This window comes from Oncorhynchus nerka, linkage group LG13 (genome assembly GCF_034236695.1).
Source record: "Oncorhynchus nerka isolate Pitt River linkage group LG13, Oner_Uvic_2.0, whole genome shotgun sequence".
Lineage (NCBI taxonomy): Eukaryota > Metazoa > Chordata > Actinopteri > Salmoniformes > Salmonidae > Oncorhynchus > Oncorhynchus nerka.
The window spans coordinates 27,505,065-27,525,186 of NC_088408.1; the positions used below are offsets into that span (position 1 = coordinate 27,505,065).

The 20,122-nt window shown below is 43.2% G+C and overlaps 1 protein-coding gene across 2 annotated transcripts in view; it reads left to right on the plus strand.

Moving 5' to 3' along the window:
• mthfd1l (methylenetetrahydrofolate dehydrogenase (NADP+ dependent) 1 like) overlaps positions 1–20,122 on the plus strand; it is a 94,214-nt gene that overhangs the window by 68,337 nt on the left and 5,755 nt on the right. For both annotated transcript variants that reach the window (XM_029676454.2, XM_029676455.2), the window contains exons 24-26: positions 9,209–9,316; positions 9,450–9,602; positions 18,952–19,065. In XM_029676454.2, coding sequence (XP_029532314.1) covers positions 9,209–9,316; positions 9,450–9,602; positions 18,952–19,041 — 351 coding nt within the window. In that variant the 3' untranslated portion in view covers positions 19,042–19,065. The remainder of the gene's footprint in view (positions 1–9,208; positions 9,317–9,449; positions 9,603–18,951; positions 19,066–20,122) is intronic.

Sequence of the window (20,122 nt, forward strand, 5' to 3'; positions counted from 1 at the left end):
ACGTTGAATTCAATTTTAATTTCAACAATCTTCAAGATATGGAATTAGACTGTTTGGATTGGAATTCATGCACATGGAGTTCAAACCATGCAGCACAAAAATGTATTTGTATATTTCCAGTATAGCTATGCTGTCTGAACTGAGTGACATGATCAGCCTGAACTCCTGAGGATTTAGAATTTGTGGAATTGTTGGGCATAATATTGAATTGGGAATGGAATTATTGGAACGTTGGACTTGAGAGGAATTGAATTATCTCAGAATTCAGAGATGGACTGACGGATGGACTTTGAATTGAACTAAATGGAATTTACAGAGTTGGAATTGAATTAGTGGAATAAACCCCATCTCTAGTTCACTGTGAAGCTATGGCAATGAGACACACTGCTAGCTTGTATATGTGTAAGCACTGGGTGGTGGTTAGTATTAGCGTGGTGCAGCACTGACCTGTGATATTAATTGTTTGGGGCTTGTTAAAGGGTCCTGACACACTGTCATTCCTCTGAGCCCTGTGAGAATGCTGTTGTCAGGGCCAGGGGCATAGGGGCGTGTGTTACTGTACTGTGCTACTGTATCCCATCCAGTTCCTCCCTGTGACCCTATGAACAACCCCTTTACATAAAGCCTGTTGCATGTGGCGGAGTAGGTCCAAGTGGCCTTTCCTCCGACCCAGGGCAATATCCCTGCTATGCCTCACAGAGGACGTGTGAAGACAAGACTTGCCAAGAACGGGTCTGCTTTGGCCAAACCATACCAGGTGGTTACTCACATGATGAAAGAGGCGGACTGGCCATCTGCCATTTCAGGCAAATGACAGATGGGCTGGTCCATTTATAGCCCAGTGGGCCTGTCTGACTTGGGTTTTATGCGCAAAATTATCATTCTGGCTGCTAATGGGGGCCTCAAGGGGAAAAATGGGCCGGTGTTTTAGAAATACCAGGGCTGGCTTCTGGTCCCAGTGTGCCCCTGCGTGATGAGTAACCTTGCTTGAGACCTGAAGACTTGAGCTCCCCTAGTCAGTCACCTAATCATGACTCAGTTTGTCTGTGATGTGTACGCCGAGGAACTTAAAACCTACTACCCTCTCCACTGCTGTCCCGTCGATGTGCATAGAGGGGTGCTCCCTCTGCTGTTTCCTGAAGTCCACAATCATCTCCTTTGTTTTGTTGACGTTGAGTGTGAGGTTATTTTCCTGACACCACACTCTGGGGGCCCTCACCTCCTCCCTGTAGGCCATCTTGTCGTTGTTGGTAATCAAGCCTACCACTGTAGTGTCGTCCGCAAACTTGATGATTGAGTTGGAGGCGTGCATGGCCACGCAGTCGTGGGTGAACAGGGAGTACAGGAGAGGGCTCAGAATGCACCCTTGTGGGGCCCCAGTGTTGAGGATCAGCGGGGTGGAGATGTTGTTACCTACCCTCACCACCTGGGGGCGGCACGTCAGGAAGTCCAGTACCCAGTTGCACAGGGCAGGGTTGAGACCCAGGGTCTCGAGCTTGATGACGAGTTTGGAGGGTACTATGGTGTTAAATGCTGAGCTGTCGTCGATGAACAGCATTCTCACATAGGTATTCCTCTTGTCCAGATGGGTTAGGGCAGTGTGGTTGCGGTTGCGTCGCCTGTGGACCTATTTGGGCGGTAAGCAAATTGGAGTGGGTCTAGGGTGTCAGGTAGGGTGGAGGTGATATGGTCCTTGACTAGTCTCTCAAAGCACTTCATGATGACAGAAGTGAGTGCTATGGGGCGGTAGCCGTTTAGCTCAGTTACCTTGGCTTTCTTGGGTACAGGAACAATGGTGGCCCTCTTAAAGCATGTGGGAACAGCAGACTGGGATAAGGGTTGATTGAATTTTTTTTTTTTTTTTCACCTTTATTTAACCAGGTAGGCTAGTTGAGAACAAGTTCTCATTTACAACTGCGACCTGGCCAAGATAAAGCATAGCAGTGTGAACAGACAACACAGAGTTACACATGGAGTAAACTATTAACAAGTCAATAACACAGTAGGGAAAAAAAGAGTCTATATACATTGTGTGCAAAATGCATGAGGAGGTAGGCAAATAATTACAATTTTGCAGATTAACACTGGAGTGATAACTGATCAGATGGTCATGTACAGGAAGAGATACTGGTGTGCAAAAGAGCAGAAAAGTAAATAGAAACAGTATGGGGATGAGGTAGGTAAATTGGGTGGGCTATTTACCGATAGACTATGTACAGCTGCAGCGATCGGTTAGCTGCTCAGATAGCAGATATGTCCATAAACACACCAGCCAGCTGGTCTGCGCATGCTCTGAGGACGCTGCTGGGGATGCCGTCTGGGCCTGCATCCTTGCGAGGGTTAACACGTTTAAATGTTTTACTCACGTCGGCTACAGTGAAGGAGAGCCCACAGGTTTTGGTAGCGGGCCGTGTCAGTGGCACTGTATTGTCCTCAAAGCGAGCAAAAAAGTGATTTAGTCTGACTGGGAGCAAGACTTCCTGGTCCGAGACGGGACTGGTTTTCTTTTTGTAATCCGTGATTGACTGTAGACCCTGCCACATACCTCTTGTGTCTGAGCCGTTGAATTGCGACTCTACTTTGTCTCTATACTGACACTTAGCTTGTTCAATTGCCTTGCGGAGGGAATAGCTACACTGTTTGTATTCGGCTATGTTTCCGGTCACCTTGCCCTGGTTAAAAGCATTGGTTCGTGCTTTCAGTTTCGCACGAATGCTGCCATCAATCCACGGTTTCTGGGTTGGGAATGTTTTAATCGTTGCTGTGGGTATAACATCGCCGATGCACTTTCTAATGAACTCGCCCACCGAATCAGCGTATTCGTCAATGTTGTTGTTGGACGCAATGCGGAACATATCCCAATCCTCGTGATCGAAGCAGTCATGAAGCGTGGAATCAGATTGGTCGGACCAGTGTTGAACAGACCTCAGCACGGGAGCTTCTTGTTTTAGTTTCTGTCTGTAGGCTGGAAGCAACAAAATGGAGTCATGGTCAGCTTTTCCGAAAGGAGGGCAGGGGAGGGCCTTATATGCATCGCGGAAGTTAGAATAACAATGATCCAGGGTTTTACCAGCCCTGGTAGCACAATCGATATGCTGATAGAATTTATGGAGTCTTGTTTTCAGATTAGCCTTGTTAAAATCCCCAGCTACAATGAATGCAGCCTCAGGATATGTGGTTTCCAGTTTACATAGAGTCAAATAAAGTTTGATTGTGAGGAATCTCATCCCATAGATGCTCAATTGGATTGAGATCTGGTGACTGGACAGACCACTGCAGTCAGCTGAATTCCTGGACAATCCTAGCTTTGTGCATGGGGCATTATCCTGCTGGAAAAATACATTTGCATATGGATATACTGCTGCCATGAAGGGATGCACCTGATTGGCAGTGATATTCAGATATCCTGTAGCATTCAAATGTTGCTCCACTTTTATCAAGGGGCCCAATGTGTGCCATGAAAACACACCCCACACCATCACACCACCTCCAGACTGCAATGTTGACGCACGGCATGATGGATGCATGTACTCGTGGTTTTCTCCATACCCTAGTACTCCCATCAGTGTAAAACAAACGGAACCGGGATTCATCAGACCAGGCAATGTTTTTCCAATTTCCCAGTGTTTTTCTTCCTTAGCCCACTGCAACCACAGTTTTTTGCTGAAAGAAGTGGAATTCTGTAAGGTCTTCGGCTGCCATACCCCATTCGTGCTAAGGTACGACGAGTTGTGCGTTCTTTTATGGGTCTTTGGGCACCAGTGTTGTATTGGACTGTCAGTTCTTGACACACTCAAACCAGTGCGCCTGTCACCTACTACCATACCCCATTCAAAGGCACTTTATTTTTTCTTGCCCATTCACCCTCTGAATGGCACAGATACACAATCCATGTCTCAATTGTCTCCAGGCTTAGAAATCCTTCTTTAACCTGTCTCCTCCCCTTCATCTACACTGATTGAAGTGGATTTAACAGGGGATATCAATAAGGGATCATAGCTTTCACCCGGATTCACCTAGTCAGTTTTGTCATGGAAAGAGCAGGTGTTCCTAATGTTTTGTACACTCAGTGTATATTATAATATCGTCTTTGTTTCTCAGAATCATTGTAATGTGGTTAACCTTAAAAAATCAAAACAATTCAAATCTAAAAGATAGAATTCAACCAGGGAGCACCCTTAGATCATGGAAAGGTATGCAGTTGAATCATTCCCACAGTTAATGGCAAGGCCTGCTACGCTATGAAACCACACACTATTGCAGAGACTTTGATATTACCGACCCCAACTGATATGGTGAAAACAATGTGTGGGGAGGCCGAGGCACAGAAACTCACATTAATACCGTTGTCGGATAACACTGTTAAACAAAGAATTTATGCTATTGCTAGCAATCAAGAGGAAAGAAACTCTTGACTGAACGACTCAAACTCCCCAGCTTATGCTCTCCAAATGGCTGTTAGCTGTGAGGATCGAGATGCTTTTTGACCAGATGGGACTCTATGGCGGGACTCTAGTTATGAATGTGTCTCCCTCTGCCATATGGACACATTTATATGATACACTGAGAGCAACTGGAGGCAAAGAGCTGAGCACAGAACTGAGATATACCCCAGCAGATAACTACATCAAACCACAGCTACTGTTCACAAAACTATGTGGAGATATGGGATCAGAGCATGAAAATGTTCTATTTCACACTGAGGCTTGGTGGTTATCGAGGGGGAGTGTTGGAAAGATTTTTCACATTAAGAGCGGAACTGTGTCATTCACAATGGGTTAAAAAAACAACTGACTTGGTTGACTTTCTGTGTCAGGAAAATAACAGAAAACAGCATCAGTAAGTGTCCCACATGAGTGATGACCGCTCACCTCCAATGCTTGGAAGGGCACTTTGGGACTTACTTCCCAATCCGTTGGACTGTGGTCCTGGCTCAGTTGACATGCTGGTAAGGGAAATCGAACAGCTGATCGAGCTGTCATGTGCCCGAATGACATTGTATTCACGGGTCACTGAGGAGTTTTGGTTCCTGACTCGAAGGGAATACTCTGCTCTCTCCCTTTGAGCATTAATGCCGCTTTCAAAACAACTGGGAACTCGGAAATTTCTGACTTCCGACTGCAGACAACTGGGAAATCTGAAATAAATGTTTAACTGTTATCCAACTCTGAATTCCAAATCGGGAACTCTGGCCTCTTTCCGACTTTCCAATCTAAAGATCACTGACGTCATAACTTGACCACCTATTTTTCAGAGTTCCCAGTTGTCTTGAAAGTACCATAAAGGTCATGGTAGACTACCCTTCGCCAGCTCATATCTGTGTGAAGCTGGATCCAGTGCTTGTCTGCATTAAAACCAAATATAGATCAGGGTTGGAACTGACACTCAGATATGTGGTGCGTACAGTCGAACACGCCCCCCGACTTTGTACACAGCATTACCAAAAGTATGTGGACACTTGCTCGTCAAACATCTCATTCCAAAATCTTGGGCATTAATATGAAGTTGGTCCTCCCTTTTGTTGCTATAACAGCCTCCACCCTTCTGGGAAAACTTTCCACTAGATGTTGGAACATTGCTGCTGGGACTTGCTGCCATTCAGCCACAAAAGCATTAGCCAGGTAGGGCACTGATGTTGGGCGGTTAGGTCTGGCTTGCAGTCTGCATTCCAATTCTTCCCAAAGGTGTTCGATGGGGTTGCGGTCAGAGTTCTGTGCAGGCCAGTCAAGTTCTTTCACATCGATTTCAACAAACCATTTCTGTATGGACCTTGATTTGTGCAAGGAGGCATTATCATGCTAAAACAGGAAAGGGCCTTCCCCAAACTGTTGCCACAAAGTTGGAAGCACAGAATCGTCTAGAATTTCATTGTCGGCTGTAGCGTTCAGATTTCCCTTAACTGGAACTAAGGGGCCTAGTCTGAACCATGAAGAACAGCCCTGGACCATTATTCCTCCTACACCTAACTGGAGGTGGAGAGAAGACAGGCACATAATTGTCTTTATCTGTTTTGGAGGGCAAGGGTTGACTGTTAGTCAGGTAATCTAATTTCAAAATAAAAAACAGAATATCTTTCACTGCACTATTTCTGTCCCTCTTTAAATTGCATGTGGTACATTTTGACTTGACCACAAACTCTCTTGTTGTTTCTGAATTTATCACGTTAGACAGTTTGGTTAGAGACAGTTTGCCCTGTTCTGTGAAGGGAGTAGTACACAGCGCTGTACGATATCTTCAGTTTCTTGGCAATTTCTCGCATGGAATAGCCTTCATTTCTCACAACAAGAATAGACTGACGAGTTTCAGAAGAAAGTGCTTTGTTTTTAACCCCTGTAATCAAACCCACAAATCCTAATGCTCCAGATACTCAACTAGTCTTAAGGCCAGTTTTACTGCTTCTTTAATCAGGTCAACTGTTTTCAGCTCTGCTAACATAATTGCAAAAGGGTTTTCTAATGACGAATTAACCTTTTTAAAATAATAAACTTGGATTAACTAACACAACGTACCATTGGAACACAGGAGTGATGGTTGCTGATAATGGGCCTCTGTAGATATTCCATATTTAAAAATGGTTTCCAGCTACAATAGGCATTTACAACATTAACAATGTCTACACTGTATTTCTGATCAATTTGATGTTATTTTAATGGACAAAAAATGTGCTTTTCTTTTAAAAAACAAGGACATTTCTAAGTGACCCCAAACTTTTGAACAGTAGTGTGTGTATATCTAGATGTTCTCACTCCTTATGTTAGACTGTAATGCCCAAAACGTCTCACAATTCCAAAATAACCCTCAAGAAGGGATGTGTAGGAGTGAGCAAGGTCAATGTGTATGTTTGCTTCATACAGTGGGGCAAAAAAAGTATTTAGTCAGACACCAATTGTGCAAGTTCTCCCACTTAAAAAGATGAGAGGCCTGTAATTTTCATCATAGGTACACTTCAACTATGACAGACAAAATGAGGGGGAAAAATCCAGAAAATCACATTGTAGGATTTTAAATTAATTTATTTGCAAATTATGGTGGAAAATAAGTATTTGGTCAATAAACTTTTGTTATCTCAATACTTTGCCAACAAAGGGTTTATAACAATGACAGAGGTCAAAGGTTTCTGTAAGTCTTCAAGGTTTTCACACACTGTTGCTGGTATTTTGGCCCATTCCTCCATGCAGATCTCCTCTAGAGCAGTGATGTTTTGGGGCTGTTGCTGGACAACACGGACTTTCAACTCCCTCCAAAGATTTTCTATGGGGTTGAGATCTGGAGACTGACTGGGCCACTCCAGGACCTTGAAATGCTTCTTACGAAGCCACTCCTTCGTTGCCCGGGCGGTGTGTTTGGGATCATTGTCATGCTGAAAGACCCAGCCACGTTTCATCTTCAATGCCCTTGCTGATGGAAGGAGGTTTTCACTCAAAATCTCACGATGCATGGCCCCATTCATTCTTTCCTTTACACGGATCAGTCGTCCTGGTCCCTTTGCAGAAAAACAGCACCAAAGCATGATGTTTCCACCCCCATGCTTCACAGTAGCTACGGTGTTCTTTGGATGCAACTCAGCATTCTTTGTCCTCCAAACACGACGAGTTGAGTTTTTACCAAAAAGTTATATTTTGGTTTCATCTGACCATATGACCATATGACATTCTCCCAATCTTCTTCTGGATCATCCAAATGCTCTCTAGCAAACTTCAGACGGGCCTGGACATGTACTGGCTTAAGAAGGGGGACACGTTTGGCACTGCAGGATTTGAGTCCCTGGCGGCGTAGTGTGTTACTGATGGTAGGCTTTGTTACTTTGGTCCCAGCTCTCTGCAGGTCATTCACTAGGTCCCCCCGTGTGGTTCTGGGATTTTTGCTGACCGTTATTGTGATCATTTTGACCCCTCGGGGTGAGATCTTGCGTGGAGCCCCAGATCGAGGGAGATTATCAGTGGTCTTGTATGTCTTCCATTTCCTAATAATTGCTCCCACAGTTGATTTCTTCAAACCAAGCTGATTACCTATTGCAGATTCAGTCTTCCCAGCCTGGTACAGGTCTACAATTTTGTTTCTGGTGTCCTTTGACAGTCTTTGGTCTTGGCCATAGTGGAGTTTGGAGTGTGACTGTTTGAGGTTGTGGACAGGTGTCGTTTATACTGATAACAAGTTCAAACAGGTGCCATTAATACAGGTAACGAGTGGAGGACAGAGGAGCCTCTTAAAGAAGAAGTTACAGGTCTGTGAGAGCCAGAAATCTTGCTTGTTTGTAGGTGACCAAATACTTATTTTCCACCATAATTTGCAAATAAATTCATAAAAAATCCTACAATGTGATTTTCTGGATTTTCTTTTTTTCATTTTGTCTGTCGTAGTTGAAGTGTACCTATGATGAAAATTACAGGCCTCTCTCATCTTTTTAAGTGGGAGAACTTGCACAATTGGTGTCTGACTAAATACTTTTTTGCCCCACTGTATGTGTATCTGTGCTACGTGCGTGAAACGCCCCCATGCCTTAATGTCCCATGTTTGAGTTCCTGTCTTTGGGAGCCCATCCAAAATCGGAGGAAAAAACATCAGCTGGTTTGAGTTAGTGAGTTTGGAATGTGACTTTGTTTAACTGATCCGGTTATAGAGACCATGCAGGGTTGTGTGTGCCTGTGTTTGCGCGTGTGTCTTTGTGCCTGTGTTTGTGGGCTCACGTGCATTTGCGGGTGTGTGTGTGTAGGTCCATGGAGCCATTTCTTGTCTCTCTGATTAGCGCTAGCATCATGTAGTGGAGTTCTGTTTCCTTAGATGACTGGCCAGTAGAAGGGTTTACGACCCTAGGCTAGCTAAGGCCTTCTCAGGAAGAACAATACATACTGTATTCCCTAGGTTGTTTTTAGTTGTTACTCTCTTAGCATTTATCTACTGATTTTTAAATGTGACAGAGAAATACCTTTTTAAATGTAGATTCAGCGATATGACGTATATGCAGAAAGTAAACTGCATAGTGGGTCAATTTCCGCAACAACTAAGAGCTTTGAAGAGTGAGGCTCAACTTCTTCTCTTCTGGTTTGGTGCCCTGGCTACCACGCTGTAACAGTGTTAAGCGAACCTGTGCACATGCGTAGACACTGTGTGAGAGCAAAGTCCTTAAGGTTTTAGTTCCTTTTGAGACTAAACGTCTGTTTCCCATAGGTCCCGGCTGAATACTGTCCTATGTCTTCTGTCCTCCCAGACCCCCATAGTGGAGAAGATTAGGATGATAGCCCAGAAGGTGTACGGGGCTGATGACATCGAGCTGTCTCCAGAGGCCCAGGCCAAGATAGACTATTACAACCAGCAGGTGAGGTCACCATACCATACTACACATGATCTATTGAAGCTTTTACATAGTCACTTTCTCATGCATCAACACGCACACGTACACACACTGAATTAATGGTTGTCTAATTATGTTCATGTGCTCCTGCCCGCAGGGTTACGGGAAGCTTCCAATCTGCATGGCCAAGACCCACCTGTCCCTGTCACACTTGCCTGAGAAGAAGGGCACGCCCACTGGCTTCACCCTGCCAATCAGAGACATCCGCGCCAGCATTGGGGCAGGATTCATCTACCCATTGGTGGGAACGGTGAGTGGTCTGGATTCTGGAAGCACAGAGACTTAGTCTCCATAGGGATTTAAGGCCAGGTTAAGCCATTTTTTACATGAACACGGTCTCAGTGACCCACTTTTGGTTCTCAATGTGTCTCATGTGGTAGAGACGGGAGAGAGTCGCAGTGTGTATGAAGTGAATATGTCTGTGACTATTCTTTTGTGTTTGTGTGTGGTTTTCTTTAGTGTCCCTTGTGTGTTTTTGACCCTGCCCAGCTGTGCCTCCAGAGGTGTAGTCCTTCTAACCAGAGTTCTGGCGCCAGAAATGCCAGGAATTTCTCTTAACAATGTGTGTGTGTGACTTACTCTTACATTGCTGCTCTGATGAATTCAAGAACATACGCTTAAAAATAAATGTAATTCCCTCTCGTACAGTTCTCAGTTCAAACATTGGTCAGTTAGGGGCCTCCCGAGTGGTGCAGCAGTCTAAAGCACTGCGATGCGGCGTCACTACAGACCTGGGTTCGATCCCAGGCTGTGTCGCAACCGGGAGACTAATGAGGCAGCGCACAATTAGCCCAGCGTCATCCGATTTAGGGGAGGGTTTGGCTGGCCGGGATGTCCTTGTCTCATCGCGCTCTAGCGACTCCTTGTGGCGGGCCGGCCGCATGCACACTGACTTCGGTCTTCAGTTGTATGGTGTTTCCTCCGACACATTGGTGCAGCTGGCTAGCAAGCAAGCAATGTGTCGAGAAGCAGTGCCACTTGGCAGGGTCTTTTTTTCGGAGGACGCATGGCTCTCGACCTTCACACCTCCCGAGTCTGTACGGGAGTTTCAGCGATGTAACTACCAATTGAATTTCACGAAATTGGGGAGAAAAGAGGGTCAAAAGAAGAAAAATATATATACATTAGTCAGTTAAATCTTTCATCCGAAGCTCTGCTTTAAACCTCATTCCTTTCGACCCTGAACACTCTCTGTCATTAAGGAAGTTGCTAGACTTCCTTAGCTGCCCACTGAAAGTCTTATCGCATACGCAGACACACTGGGTTTCCGTGTGTGTCTATCTATTATCCTCTACTCTCCTTTGGATGTTCCTCTTCTGAACTGGACTTAACCCCAGACCTTACAGATAGCCCCTGTGCTGGGTTGGGCATGATGGGCTTGGCTGGATGTTGGCAGTTGTTGGTCGTACAGGAAGTTGGTCCCCCACTGTTTCCCCGGCATGCTGGGTAGGGGCGGCCGCCGGTCGGTAGGACGTCTATCCAGCCACCCGCCTCCACCGCTTTGATCTGCTAGGGCCTGTGTAGCCATCACGACCCTTGAACTATGACTCCTGACCTCGGAGGGAATTTACTAGCAGCTCCTTGAACTTTTTCGTCTGGCCCATAGTCTCCTCCTGGCGTCTGATTAGATCCATGTCTAAAGGGCTAGCAGATTAGTTCCTGTAATGTACTGTCTTTTAGTTTGGTGAACTTGACCTTTTATTCATTTTATTAAATTGATGTCTGAATTCATTGAAGTGCTTTGATCCCAATAAGTAGCTTTAGACTACTGTGTAAGGCAAGTGAGCGTTACGGCAGCCATCTATACATTTGGGTGTGTAACCTGTAGGTTTTCTTAACACGTGCCAGAGTGTTGATCTGACACGTGAGTGTTTTTGATGTTTGTTTGTACAATATGCTTGTGTATTAGCTAGTTACTTGAGAGAATGTTTTGTCTGGGAGACGGGTTGCTTTCGCTGCACCTGCCTTTGTGAGCACGAGACCCAATGTAAGCAGTGAAGCAGGGATGGCACACAGTTTAATTAGCACTGTTGTGGTTGTCATGTCAGTTTTGTGTCACCCTGACCTCAGGGTCATCTCGCTCTCTCTCGCAGGTGGAGAGATTTGACCAACTGAAGGCCCCGCGGGAGTAAAGAGGGGGAGGGGGAGGGGCAGGTGAAGGCCTTAGTTGGGTGAGGAACCAGGAAGGGGCTGATGTCATTTCCCAGATATGTGAGGGAGGGGTCACAGGGAAAACAATAGGTCTCTGTGGAATCCATATCCCATTAGAGCAAAGGTGTCCAACCAGGGACTTTTAATACATACAGTACCAGTCAAAAGTTTGGACACACCTACTCATTCAAAGGTTTTTCTTAATTTGTTACTGTTTTCTACATTGTAAAATAATAGTGAAGACATCAAAACTATGAAATAAGCAAAAAAAAGTGTTAAACAAATCCAAATCTATTTGATTCTTCAAAGTAGCCACCCTTTGCCTTGATGACAGCTTTGCACACTCTTGGCATTCTCTCAACCAGCTTCACGGGGTAGTCACCTGGAATGCATTTCAATTAAGAGGTGTGCCTTTTTAAAAGTTAATTTGTGGAATGTCTTTCCTTAATGTGTTTGAGCCAATCAGTTGTGTTGTGACAAGGTAGGGGTGGTGTACTGAAGATAGCCCTATTTGGTAAAAGACCACGTCCATGTTATGTATGGCAAGAACAGCTCAAATAAGCAAAGAGAAATTACAGTCCATCATTACTTTAAGACATGAAGGTCTCCTCTTTATCAAGCACAGAATAGCTGGAGTTTATAGATCCTGTTCACTTGTCCAGCTGTGCCTCTGTCACCTAGAGGTTATATTTAGAGAGAGTTGAAAGTAGCTATACGCAACACACAACTTTTGACCAGGAATTCCAAGCTCTGTTTTGATTTGTGTAGTCCTGACAATTCCAATATTGTAGAGAAAGGAGAAAGGAGTGTAATCCATGAAATATATAGGTTTCTAATCTACAGGTTCTGTCTGTGAACTCCCAATGCACTCGCGATGACATCCCAATCAAATGTGAAACTGTTGAAAATGTTAAGTACACCATATTTTTTTATTTTACCTTTATTTAATTAGGCAAGTCAGTTAAGAACAAATTCTTATTTTCAATGACGGCCTAGGAACAGTGGGTTAACTGCCTGTTCAGGGGCAGAACGACAGATTTGTACCTTGTCAGCTCGGGGATTTGAACTTGCAACCTTCCGGTTACTAGTCCAACGCTCTAACCACTAGGCTACCCTACCGCCCCAAAAACTATAAACCATAAACTAATATGCACACCAGCCTAAAGCCTCACATCTTATAATTTAAGCTTTATGTTACAATTCCCCCCATGAGAAAGGCAGTGCGTCTGTGGGTTGTCAAAACTCCTGTAGCACTTCCCTGGCTGAGGTCAGAATAGGATAGAATGGACTTTTTTGGTCTCCCGAGTGGCACAGCTGTCTAAGGCACTGCATCTCAGTGCTTGAGGCGTCACTACAGACACCCTGGTTCGATTCCAGGCTGTACCACAACCCAGCCGTGATTGGGAGTCCCATAGGGCGGCACGCAATTGGCCCAGTGTCGTCCGGGTTTGGCCAGTGAAGGCCGTCATTGTAAATAAAATGTATTCTTAACTAACTTGCCTAGTTAAATAAATGTTGTGCTATTCGCCCCTTAGCTCCTACTTGCAGCAGGATGTGGTGCGACGGGTCATATTTACCACTGTGAACTTCTCACTTAAGGAAGCACACACTCACACAGGTCAGAGTTCAAAGATGCCCCCATTCATCTCTTTATTTATTTGCACCAAAGAAAACAAGTGATAGACAACAATACACATAAAAACTCATTCAAACAAAATAACAGTGTTGCAGGTTGGAAGCTCAAGGGCTGATATGAAAACCACACCACAAAATAACAGTGTTGCAGGTTGGAAGCTCAAGGGCTGATATGAAAACCACACCACAAAATAACTATATACAATACATAAGTACAAAAATAAAAAAGGTTTGTTAAAACATAACAAAAACCTGCTAATTATAAATTAATTTGATCAGTAATCACAAAAATATATATATTTGTTTTGTTTAAATGTGAGAGTTAGGCAATGTGGAGGAGATTACTGAGTAGTTTGGTTCATCAGGCGGACTCCCATTCTTCACTTGAAGATAGGCCCGTCAGTCAGAAGAGCACTAACACACGCTGGCCTATCTGTTTACAAAGCATCTCTGAGTCATTCAGATGTCGATCCACACTCACACAGACAGACAGAGTACCATTTGTTTCACCTCCAAATCATATTAGCCATTATGGGTGGACACTGTCTCCACCATGATGAATTATCACCAGTCTCTGCGAGGAAAAGTAGATATGACTGGCTGAGGCCAGCCAGAGTCATGGACTTGGTTCATTTAGAGATGAGAGAGAAGCCATGTCAAGATTAGTCACTGTGGTAGGAAGAGTAAAATCAATTGTGGGTTTTTGTGGTATTTCGTAGTATTCCGAGTTAAGAGCCCCCAACTCCTCTCCAGTGCAGTGGAGGGGTGTTACACAGTGATAGAATAAGTGCTACATTGTCGGCCCCAAGGTTTTCCCGGACAATGGCGCATTGTTTGGGAATAATGGAGGGAATTTCTTGGCAGAGCCAGGATTCCATCTTTAGCCACAGAGCGTCCGTGTTTTGCGTGTTCCGACAAGTTCCCCGGCTGCCTCAGGATTATGGGACCAAAGGAGAACAGCACACCTATTGTCACTACCTGAACCATATCTTCTCCATCAACCTCTTCTACCTTCCCTCCTCTCTGACAGTTCATTATTTTAGTCCTGCTTTAACTCTGCTGACAGGACTGTTTATGACCTCTTCTGTCATTTGTAATGGCAGTGTTATGTAGCCACTATGATGCAGGTTCACATTAAGTGTTACCATAGTTTGTTTTTACTATGAAGTGTTAATGAAGGATCTGATCCTTTTCAATTTTCTCCTAAAATGACATTCCCAAATCGAACTGCCTGTAGCTTAGTCCCTGAAGCAAGGATATGCATATTCTTGATACCATTTGAAAGCAAACACTTTGAAGTTTGTGGAAATTAATGTAGGATAATTTATTTTTATTTTACCCTTATTTTACCAGGTAAGTTAACTGAACACATTCTCATTTACAGCAACAACCTGGGAAATAGTTCCAGGGGAGAGGAGGGGGGAAGAATGAACCAATTGTTAACTGGGGATGATATAACACATTAAATCTGATAAAATATAATACAAACAGAGGTTCAAACTGTAGAACCCAGTTCCTACATTTGAATATAAAAATTGATTTTATCAAACAAAACTATGCTACATTTTATCTCTGGGACCCTCAGGATGACAAATCAAGGCAAGATTACTGAATGTAAGTACATTATTTACCTTCAGAGATGAATGTATCAAACCAGTTGCTGTGATAAAAAATGTTTGTTGTTGTTGCACTCTCCTATAACAATAGCATGGTATTTTTTCACTGTAACCGCTACAGTAAATTGGGGAGTGCAGTTAGATTAACAATAATTTAAGTTTTCTAATGATATAAGACATGTCTATGTCTTGGAAAGTTTGCTGTTACTTACAATGTCATTCTAGTCACATTAGCGTATGTTAGCAACAACCATCCCGGTATAGGGACACCGATCCTACGGATCCTTAAGAGGTTTTTAATACCGAGTAGTCACTAGGGACTACTAAATTACAGTGGTAGTCACAGGTGCATTACACATGTAGATGCAAAATAAAAGAGGACAAGTGTCTCCCAAGTCCAAAATTGTAACAAATTGGTTGTTTTGGATAAATAAACCATTCTCCATATTGGAGAGATGATCATTCTTTCCGGGGTGTTTTCAGAGCAAGTCCTATTGACCATAGGCAGACTCGTGACTGTCTTTTCACATGTCCTCCTCTTCATGTCCATGATTTCATTATGCGTAATTCCCCTGCCTCACGCCAGAATAACATTTAAGCAGTCAGTTGATTTTAATTTACTCTACCTCAGGATATCCTCCTAGGCTCTCAATCTTCTCTATGTTAAGCCCCACCCCCAGTCAAATTGAGCTGTTTAAAGTTCTTAGTCCTCTGTGACACTAGCTGCTCCAATCCAAAACTGCTGCAGTGCCCGTTTGTCCTAATGACTCACCTTCTGAGGTCTGATTGAACTAGATGCTCAGTCCCTTAGTTTCTGTAATTCCGTGTCAAAAAGTGTAGAGAGAAGACCGGTTTTTGTTTGGAATGGAGCCGCACATGTTATTGCAGAAGGAGTGTATTCTCTTCCGTTAGTGAGAGGAACGCTCTGTTCTACTGGGCAGTTCGTTGTCTTCTCCTCGCCTGTCTCATACTCCCAGTCATACCCTAATTTTGACTCTTTCCTTGAGGGTCCCAGGGTAGGTCTCTGATTGTGTGTCCTTCCACTATGTAGACAACAACCTAGATACTGTAATGTTAAGGAATAATCAAGGGGCAATGCGTTTAATGGAAAATAATGTGGAAGGTGTGGCATTAACCTTCCACGGCGTTGCATAATCTTCCAGAAAACGCATAAAGTTCCCGAGTTGATTATCCCGCTTATACCAATGCTATATTTGTGGCTAAGAAATGTGTTCATTTGACGTCGGAAATGTGTTCAACATCCACTGAAGTAGCTAGCAAGTTTACTAGGTAGGTACAATAGTTGCCTTGGTAACCAAACAGACTTGCTAGCTTAGCTAACCAAACCATCAGTCCTCCTACAGTAGCGTGCTATTATGAAAATCGAATTCAACTATGCCAATAATGTTTTCAATTCGACTTTTGCTTTAAAAAGCAGCTCAGATATAGAACATGTAAAAATGTACTTCATTGCCGTTGAATTATACCGTGCATTATTTAAGCAAAAGGCACGAGGGGGTGTGGTATATGGCCAATATACCACAGCTAAGGGATATTCTTATGCAGGACACAACGTGGAGTGCCTGGATACAGCCCTGAGCCGTAGTATATTGGCCATATACCACAACCACCCGAGGTGCCTCATTTGCTATTATAAACTGGTTACCAATGTAATTAGAGCAGTAAAAATATTTTTGGGGTATATGGTCTGATATACCACGGCTGTCAGCCAATCAGCATTCAGGGCTTGAACCACCCAGTTGATAATGAATTATATTTTGTAGCAAGCTGAATTATCTAACGTCATTGGCAGATATTTTTCTTATTTTTTTACCTAAAAAAGCCTTAGTACAAGTAATTTATCTTATTTCAAGACATTTTTTCAAGATAATTTACCTTATTATGACGATTAAATTACTTGTATTAAGCCTTTTTTAGGTTAAAAATAAGAAGGGAAAAATTATCTGCCTTTTTGGGGGTACGGAAAAAAACTAGGAATTATCACTCAATTTAAGATATTTAGGCTTGCTTAGAATGAACTATTTGCAGTGCAGTTCTACAGTTTCCTAGGGAAAGGGTGTTTCGCTGCCAGAGGATTTTGACCAGATTTGGTGGAAACCTTGTGTCAGCTTTGTAACTGTAGCCATTTTGTGCCGGGACCATGATCTCCCACCTTTCCCTCCTCTATTTTTCAGGCTGGTCTAGTTTGGTTGGTTTACTTGGAATTTAAATGTGATTTTTTTCGACGCTCACATCGGGACAAAGAACAGAACCATTGACCGCTGGAAAGACACCACAGTCCTTATGATGGGTGGTCAACCCATTTGGCAATCACTCTCTGAGTCACATAGATGGGAGTGTAGAAGTAATAGGGAAGCCCCTACCTTCATTGTGATTTGATCTCCAGCAGACTGAATTAAATGAGTTTGGATTATAGTAATTCAACATCAGATCAGTTATTTCATTATAGAAAATATTTTCCAAACCTTATATCCCACTCTTCATGAGTTACCATTGAGCAACTGTTGTGGTGTTATGAATATGCAGAAGCATTATGCAGTTAACACACAATCTTGTCATTTACAGCAGCTAGAGTTTTTATGGTTGGTCTGGGAGAGGTTTTATTTATGTGTGCTAAATACCAATGACCATATAGGCCTGTAACTTTTCCTCTTGATTGGATTTATTAGGATCTCATTAGGGAAAGGGGGATACCTAGTCAGTTGTACAACTGAATGCATTTAGCTGAAATGTGTCTTCCGCATTTAACCCAACCCCTCTGAATCAGAGAGGTGCGGAGGGCTGCCTTAATCAACATCCATGTCTTCGTTAACCGACGCCAATGGTGACAGCTAGTCTTACTGGGGTCAGCTCTTGGAGCTGAAAGATGATTGGCTGAATGAAAAATACTTCCGGTGTTGTCACGTTCTAGCCTAACTCTAGGCTCAACTGTAGGGCCAACTTAGATAGTCAGTAATAGTTACGTAGGAATGTCATTTGGGGCTAAGTTGTATATTTAGTGTCGTTTAAGGCTCTTGTTAATTTGACTTGACCTGTTTAAGTGAATTTGTTGAAGTCTAGTTTGTTTCACCACGTAACTTCAGTGTGAAACTGCAGATGAAAGATTTTCTGAGTTTTGTCCATCGCTACAGATGAATGTATGAGTCTTCTATGAAGAGAAAGCTGCGATAGCTACTGGAATAGGTTAATCAGATCGTCCTGAGATAGGACTATCTGTACTTTGACTGTAGTGGATCACAGACAGTAAAACAGTAGTCCTGTTATTTGTTAGAGAATCTACAAGCGACATCGGCTGTTCACATAGTTCATCTGGACTGTAAATATCAAGTCTGGACTAATCATTCTAGTTTATCCTCCTTGCCAACAACCTCTCCCTTGTCATCCTCTCCATTCTACTCATCAATAACTGTCATCCCAACACACATGACCTGATCCATAGCATCTCAACAGAGTTCTAATGACACATGCATGACTCCCAAATAGGGTTGCAAAATTCCTGGGAACTTTCAATAAATTCCCTGGTTTTCCAGAAATCCTGTTTGGTTGATTCCGGATTTCCTACTGTTTCCCTCCTGATTACCGGAATCATCCAACTGGGATTTCGGGAATATTGGGGAATGTATTGAATGTTCCCAGAATTTTGCAAGCCTACTCCCAATCAATAGTGCTTTGGTCGCTTGAATTGGTCAAGTCAGCTGGCTGTCCCTGTTGGCCACGGCTATGGTCGTTGTCCAATCAACTCCTTTTTTCTCTCACTGAGCCCCGCCCCGTCTGACCTTAGTCTCCCATTAAATTTGATTTAGTTTAGTTATTTTTCTTAATCTCCTGTCAAAATTACATTAAAATGTTATTGGCTCTCATGCGTCACTGCTGGTTAAGTTATTAGAAATGCAGCTCTCTGAGCTAGAAGAATACACTACAGTAAAGACCAGAGGCTGCTCTGCTTAGTGTTTGTAAATCGCTGTTAAACTTTGGAATATTTCCTGTTATTTTCAATCATTTAATGTATAAAATGTATGTAAACTCATGAATCGAAGACTCAATTGGGAACTGAATTCAAATTGAATCAACTCAAAAGGAAAGCAAGTAATTGTACCTGCTTTCACAAGTGATTGCTCAATGCAATGCACAGATGACTAACTTGCTCTTTCTCTTCCTCCTCCCTCTCCCCCTCAGATGAGTACTATGCCAGGCCTGCCCACGCGACCCTGTTTCTATGACATCGACCTCGACCCAGTTACAGAGGAGATCACTGGGCTCTTCTGAGCATGCTTCAGAACAATCACCCAGGTAAAATAGTATTCCATTCAAACCATTATGACCCCGTTTTTATTTCCATATTATATGTAGCTGAAAATGCTGGTCATATTCATTTTTGACATCTAAATCGATCACACGTTTTGGACAAGTCCCGGATATAGATGTTGCTGTATAGCACGCCATTCATCTTATTCTGATGAGTTTAAGTAACGTTATTGTTGGCATTTAGATTTTACCCAATGGTGCCTAAAACACTTTTAATGAAATGAGGTGTAGCAGTTGCCAAGGTTAAGGGCTGTGGCTGTCGCAAACAATGTCTTTACAGTTCTAGTAAGCCAGATGGAGAAATGATTATCTTAGCTACATATGAATCAGCCTGTGTATCTGTGTTGTTTGGACTGCCACAGTAAGCAACAGTCTCGTTATATCCAATCAGACAACACTGCTACATTTTCCCTGTAAATTCAGTCAGTAGTGAACCAGTTTTGTAAATGCTTATGTAGTCTACCTGCCACATACCATGTAGGGTAGGAACCTGATGATGTCTATGAAACTGAATGAATGTGTTGTTGTAGAGAGAGGTGCCGTGTAGGGTAGGAACCTGATGATGTCTATGAAACTGAATGAATGTGTTGTTGTAGAGAAAGGTGCCGTGTAGGGTAGGAACCTGATGATGTCTATGAAAATGAATGAATGTGTTGTTGTAAAGGTGCCGTGTAGGGTAGGAACCTGATGATGTCTATGAAACTGAATGAATGTGTTGTTGTAGAGAGAGGTGCCGTGTAGGGTAGGAACCTGATGATGTCTATGAAACTGAATGAATGTGTTGTTGTAAAGAAAGGTGTCGTGTAGGGTAGGAACCTGATGATGTCTATGAAACTGAATTAATGTGTTGTTGTAGAGAAAGGTGCCGTGTAGGGTAGGAACCTGATGATGTCTATGAAACTGAATTAATGTGTTGTTGTAGAGAAAGGTGCCGTGTAGGGTAGGAACGTGATGATGTCTATGAAACTGAATGAATGTGTTGTTGTAGAGAAAGGTGCCGTGTAGGGTAGGAACGTGATGATGTCTATGAAACTGAATTAAT